This window comes from Lactuca virosa, chromosome 2, assembly GCF_052849685.1.
Source record: "Lactuca virosa cultivar CGN04683 chromosome 2, Lactuca_virosa_CGN04683_v6, whole genome shotgun sequence".
Lineage (NCBI taxonomy): Eukaryota > Viridiplantae > Streptophyta > Magnoliopsida > Asterales > Asteraceae > Lactuca > Lactuca virosa.
Genome location: NC_136427.1, coordinates 16,271,063 through 16,278,208, shown reverse-complemented (window position 1 = coordinate 16,278,208; position 7,146 = coordinate 16,271,063). Strand labels below are relative to the sequence as shown.

General features: G+C 36.1%; 1 protein-coding gene across 1 annotated transcript; it reads right to left on the bottom strand.

Annotated features, from left to right (window-relative positions):
* Nucleotides 1-3,701: 3,701 nt before the first annotated feature.
* On the bottom strand, nt 3,702-6,853 carry LOC145158927 (tRNA pseudouridine synthase 1-like). The gene is made up of 3 exons (XM_079077788.1): nt 5,574-6,853; nt 5,052-5,345; nt 3,702-4,823 (listed from the first exon to the last, which is right to left on the bottom strand). Exons 1-3 carry the CDS (start codon nt 6,785-6,787, stop codon nt 3,782-3,784), a joined length of 2,550 nt encoding a protein of 849 aa, XP_078933914.1. The 5' UTR covers nt 6,788-6,853; the 3' UTR covers nt 3,702-3,781.
* Between the last annotated feature and the right edge of the window lie 293 nt (nt 6,854-7,146).

Here is a 7,146-nt window from a genome sequence, read left to right as displayed (position 1 = left end):
GGTGGTGGAACCATCCCTTTGCCGGAAACCTCAATCCTCTCGTTGTCGGAAACCTCAATCTTGGAAACTGGTGGTGATGGTATTTTATTTTAGTCTTTGCTTTAATTGTTATAAATAAAAGTAAATGAAAAATTAAAATTAAATGGGCAGTTCTATCATTTGAAATATTTTCAAAAAGTTTTGAACCATACCTACAATAAAAGTCTTATTTTGAATCACGAGTGCAATTCTAAAACTTTTTGCATCAAAGTTTCAATTTTTAACAAACCATAGAGACCAAATTTGCAATTTTGTCTATAGATTTTATTCAAATCCGGTTCGTCACTCGGTTACCCCGAATTCATCTTATAGATTTTTCGACTTGGCCTCTATGTGTATAAATGAGATGTTGAGGTGGCTAATGCGGTTATACTTAAACAAAATGTGTTGGAAAATTGGTTTTAATCAATTTTTAAAAGTGGCGTTTTTCCATTTTTTTAACACACAATCCGAACCCTAAAACATTATAAAAATGAATAAACAGTTATATGTTTGTGTTCTCAGTTGTGATACTTTCGTTTTGGTATATGACATATCCAAAACGAACTAAAGATGAATGCAAGTTTTATCATTAAAATGTGGTAAGTTGGAAGGATTGGATAAAGTGCATTACTAGGTTTAATTCATTCCACATATGTGGGAGACTGAAAAAAAGGTTGGTATATAAGTAAAAAGTTTTCTAAGTTTTGTAAGACTCCTAACACAAAGACTTTCTTTTGTACATGTAAGGGTGGGGTGCAAATGCAAACTAAATTGGGTTCTGTTGACTAAATTTGTGTTCTAGTGCGGGTGGTACAAATGCACCATTGGTCAACCAAAATATTTTATAGACCTTTTTGGTTTTTGCAAATAATTGGTGTATAAATACAGCTTCAACACCATTATTTAAAGACACCAAAATATAAGATCAAATACACTCATCTACTTCCTCTATTTTTCTTATTGCTTTGAAGGTAAACTCCAGGCCTAGTATAAGTTTAGTCGGTCTTGAAAAACCGCTTCAAGATGTTGTATCATGAGAAACAAACACCATGTACTTGTCGAATTTGATTTAAGGATACTGTGTTAAATACAAGCCTCAGTGTTTTCTGTTTTCTTATATGTTTTTGTACATTACAAGAATATATTTCCTACAAAATGTACATAGCTTCAACATTTCATATGCCCTAAATCGCAAAGCATCAAATAAAATGTCATCCTCTTCTTCTTATGTGGGAATGTGGAGATCTATATGGAATGTGGACTTCTTATATTCAAATTAATCTAGGATGCACTGGATGCACTATTTTCAAGGTAAAGGAGGTAAATTCCGCATTTGTTAGTTATGTTTTAGGCTTTAAAGGTTTTAGTTTTCTAACATGTATGATGAAGATAAGGATTGCAAATATATTTTTTTGGATCGACCCAACATTACCCAACAAGTAGTATAAAGATAAATTTATGGAATTTCTCTAAATTTGATGATGAAGGTTTCGAAGAGGAAACTGGAGTTGAAATTGTAGTTGTGAAAAAGGAAAGTCTAGTTGAATTTGTAGTTGTGAAAAAAGGTAGAATTTGACTAGGTATTTAAATGATGGTTACTTTGGTGTGTTTGGTTATAATATTATTTCGTGTGATAGTGATAGGATGATGTGTCTATTTTCAAGCTTAAATGTGTAGGGAGTTAGTGTGTCAATTTAAGGTTGGTTTGTTCAGAATGATGTATGGATTTTCAATGTGGAAGGAACGTATGTCTTTATAATGTTTTGGCTTCATATAATTACTGTATGAATTTAATGTTTGACAACTCATCATGTTACTCTTCATTCATTTATGTTTGTTAAGATTTTAAACAAACATAAATGAACATAAAAGGTTTCCTCAATGCAACTCTTAAGTGGCACATGCTTCCCGTCAAGGATAGTTTGCCCCGGTCCACATAACGTGTTGTTTGCACGGTGTTCAGGTATTGCGTGAGTTATCTATGTTTTTCAGTGTCAAAAAAGTTGGCTTATATAGGGTATACCCTCGTTATCACAAAAAGGAACTCGAGAACATGAAATTCTTTACTTCTATTTGTTCCCTTCATTCATGCATTTTCTCTTTAAAATTTGAGAAGACAGTCTTATATTTGACCCCCTCTTCGTTTATGCATATTACAAGTATACCGTACTTAGGTCCCGTTTGATACGCATCTTTTCAGGTCCAAACAGATCTTTCTGGCTGAATGGACAGGAAAGACTGTTTGATTTGCACAAAAGAATGGGTCTTTCCCGGTAATATGTCTTTCCCAGAAAGCCCCAAAATCATATCTTTCTGGCTGAATGGGCTGGAAAGACAATTATACACCAAACTCCGCCTCTTTATTTCTTTATTGGATTATTAATTTTTTTAAATAACTTTTTTTAAGTTTATTTTTTATTGAATTATTACTTTTTTTCATCATTCAGCACAGTCAATCAGATATACAATCAAACAACATGGTTTCTTTCCCAGTCAGAAAACTTTCCCAGACAACACTTTACCAGACAGCACTTTCCCAGACAGAAACTATCAAACGGAACCTTAGTTCATCATAAAGGAATACAAATTTATGTATTTTTGATATTTTAATGATTTTTTATTCACATTAAACAGACTAACTATCTTTTACATTATACTTATAATTACAGAGTAAAAGATAATACAAACACTAAATCCTCTCCATCTCATCGCATTATACTTAACATTGAAAAGAACATTTTAAGTATATTTTTTTAGGAAAAACTTTGATAAAGTTCTAATGTTTTGAATCATTTTAAGGTTTAATCTCAAATTATTATTTTTCACAAAAAAATGACAGATTGCTATCTAATACTTCTGAATAACCATTTTTGGTTGGTTTCACATATTTAGATAATATCCCGTCTTTTTCTGTTAATTTGGTAAAAATATTGAGACTTTTTGGAAAACTACCCTATTTTTTATTCGATAACCAAAGTATTGGAACTTTTATGAAGATTGTTCTTGAATTAATGTGTATTATTATTAACAAATCATTTAAAAACGAAACACATTTTTTTAGGAATAGAGAGGGTATGTGTGTTTATCGTTCAAAAAAACACTAAAAAAATATGGCACGTTGTCCACATATAATTATGTATATGAGACGTTCAAAAAAAAGAATTGTAATTTAATAAACAAAGAGAGAGAGATTTAAATTCCTCAAATCACATTCCTATTGAATTTTTTGGTATATATTAAGATGTTTGCCGCACAAATTCTCACAATGTCGAGTAGTATATATTTTGAAACAGATTATATCAATTATAGATAAACGGGACGAGAAAGACACAAGACAAAATGAATAACTTGAATAGCTTCTCGAAAAAGTTATAAATATTTTGTCAAATGTACCAAAGCCAAATTGATATGCAAACAGCATTTTGTTCTCTTCTTTTGAACTTTATGAACAATACATACCTTATTTTTATAAATAACAATATATATCTTATCTTATATTTTTAATAAAACAATTTAAAAAAACACGTTGGATACATTGAACATGACTGTGTATAAATAAATAAATAAACTTTGTTAATTTTGAACTCATGTTGGTTATTTTGTAAGTGTTTATGTTCTCAACTGGCATATTCTTTTAGTCCTTGTTCTTATTTTAACTAATTTCTTTAGTTTTGTATGCATGATTAACTCAATGGTTGGAATTGTCGCAAAGACGAGTAATACACAATTCTTGCATAATATCATTGTTTGTACACCACGCCTAAAAACTTGTACTCTCCTTTGGTGGATCAAAAATATATTCACGCAACAACGAATACATTTCGTCTGGATAGATTCTTTGAGCAAGCGAAGTGCAATAGTAACGTTCACTACCCCGTCCAACAATATAAACACCAGCCGGGTCGGACCCACACCCTGCGGGTCGTATCCCGGAAACATTCACCGCAAAAGTCCCACCAACCAACCGTGTAGGACCCACATCCCCGTCCACACCAGCAACCGCATCAATCACCTTAGGATCAGTACACAACCCGATCGTCACACTCAAATCCTCAAAAGCCCGAAGGGCAGGATCGTCATTTTGCGTTAGCCAAGCACTCACGATATCTTTCGGCTCATAATGCGAGTGATGAAACGGGGCCGTGAACCTCCATACACCGTGTTCAAAAGTCGGGATCACAGTCGAGAAAAACGACCCGCCGCGATTGGTTGACTTCACGTCAATCGGAGCACACGGTACCCCCATTGCCTCTAGACATTCAATAAAGTGATCATAACGATGGCTAAAGTTGAACTGCTTGGCCCGCCCGTAGTTTCGACACGTGGCGGATGACGTGGCGTACACGACATGCGTATCTACCGGGCCATCGGTTATTCTTAGAGGCCCGATGCTACTTAAAACCGAAGATAAAAAAGTCGGAAACTTAAAGCGGTTGCTATAAGGCGATCGAGGGTTCATCCGGGCGGCGAAAGCGGTCGAATCGTAACGTTGGAGAACTTTACGGAGTCGGTTGTAAGTGACCGCCATCGCAGTGTCGACCAAAACGTTGACATCGGCGATAATATCGGCCTCGGAACCACGATAGAGGTTCCCGAGTTCTAAAAGGTATGGGAAAATTACATTGAGGCGATTCTTGATTGTTGTGGCGAGATGGTCTAAATTTACCTCGGAAATTGTTGTCTTCCAATGTATAGGTAAAGGCCAAATGCGAACGCGACCCGATGCGATTAAAGCAAGCATAGGATCGGGCTTTTTGGAGGGGTTTGCCTTTTGATTATGATTTAAAATGTCCGGATTGCACCTGTCAGAAGAACGTGATTTTGCTTAATCGTAATACTTGCTTACCTTTTTATTGTATTGTAAATTTGTTACACACTCACGGCATTAACTCGAATAATCAAAATTTTATAGCTAAAAAACCATGTTGAATCCATAGTGTTTTAAAATGAGATACAAGTGCATAGATAGTAGTCTAATTTAAAGAATCCATAGGGAACATTCTAGGGCAAAAAATAGTGAGTCGACTCACCGAGTTGTTGCTTCGAGTTGAGTGGTTGGCGCACCGGTTTCCTCGGGGCATAAATCTGGATAATTTCGGTAGTTTAAAGAGTGTAGCCAAACAGCGACAGCTCCTTCTTTGTGCTCTGTTGATGCAATGTGAGAATAAATATGCTTTAATTTGAACTCCTCGGCCTCCTCTGCGTAAGCTTTCATGGACACTTCTTCATGGGTGTCTTTCCATTTTTGGTTATATGATGAGAAGAAACACTCGTCTAAATATAAACCAACTTCAGGAGCTGTTGGCACAGTGATTCTGACATCCCTACAAAATTCAAAGTATAGGTTCAAAAACATGTCAAACGGTTTAAAAGTCACCCATATATGGTGCTTTTTTAAAACACTGGTGTTTAGTAAAAAGACATAGCTTGTTAACCTTTTCAAAATAAAGTGTTGTAAAAGGAAAAAATGAAAGTAGGATGTAAAAGAATAATGAACTGCAATGCTATTTCTTGCATTTAACTCTATAAAAGTAAGCAATTGAAGAACTAACTGTTGTAGAGCTGTTTCCATCAATGATTCTGGGGCACAGTTCCTCATAATTGCAACAGCAACACCGATCATCTTCCTAATCTGGTGAAGCATAAAGCTCTGCCCAACAACTTCACATTTGACAAATTCGATCCCATCAACTGTCACTGTTGTGTTAGCATGAAACGAGATAATGTAACGATTAGCAGAAGGATCAGCAGCCTTGGTTCTTGTGGTGAAATTATGAAAATTGTGAGTTCCTTCATACTGTTTAAGAATCTTGTTAAACCGCTCCTTCTCTTTGTCACCATAACTGAACACATTCTCTTTTACAACGGTGCCATTTTCTACATTGTCAGCACCATTTACAGCATCGGAACTTGAATTATTGTTGCAGTCCGTGGATACAGAAGATGACTTTTCCAATGATTTTCCTTCAACAATCACGGAGTCAGGGTTCAAGGGTTTCTCACAATCATTCCCGTCATCTAAAGATGTTGAATTTTCCTGCTTACCATTTGAACCCGGTAATGTAGTGGAGGTGTTCGATGAAATGCCTGAATGTATTTCAACTTTTCTGCCTCTCTCTGAGCAGTCCAAACATTTTACAAGCTCATTTTCAGAGCCTACACTAGCCAACACGCTCTCTCTGTCACGATGAGATGTGGGGTCAAGTGCAAAAACGGGTAACAAATAAACATACCTCCGTCGATCGCAGAACTTTTTTGCACTAAACGACGCCGTCACCCGCTTATACCCGAAAATCCGAAACTGAGGCGGCAAGTTGTTGTTGAGGCGTTCCACGAAGCCCGGCGGATCTACATAGAACTTTCCAGAAACCACTTGCCCGACGGCGCTAACGCCCTTATCGGTTCGGGCAGATCGCGCAAAATCAAAACGCTTTGGACAACCCCGGTCTTGTTCAGGGACGGCGCCGGAGAAGAAAAGAGCTTCTTCGAGGTCTCCTTCAATGGTTTTCGCACCAGGGTTTTTTTGCATCCCTTGGTAGCCTACTCCACAGTACGCGAAGAGTATTGCGATTTTTCTTCGTTTATATCTGGGCTTTTTCTCTGCGTTCGCGGTGTTGGTGGTGCGGTCTTCGTCATCGGAAGTGGCGGCGGTGGTGGTGGACATTTTGAGCTTTTTCGAATCGGGTTCTTCTGACGGCGGCGGCGGTGGAGGCGGCGGTAGAGGAGGTGACGATGGTGATAAAGTATTCTGATTCTCCATTGTCATCAGATGCGGTGAATGTAGTCGTGGAGATTTTTCGAGGGTTTCGTAGGTGAGGGTATATGGGACGTGCTCTTTTAACCAATTTTAGCCTGACATCAATCAAATTAACCTTTTATTTTTGATTTTACATTATTATTATTATTATTTTTTTTTCTTTTATTTTATATTTTAATATTATTACTATTAAATTCGGATCACATTTTAAAATTCAGTAAACATTATAAATTCGTACGACATTATAAAATTCGAACGACTTTTTTGTCCGTAATTAAAAAATATATTTAAAAACCGATTTTACATAGCCGTTTGAATTTATAATGTCTTCCGAATGTTAAAATTTTGTGCGAAATTTATAATAATAA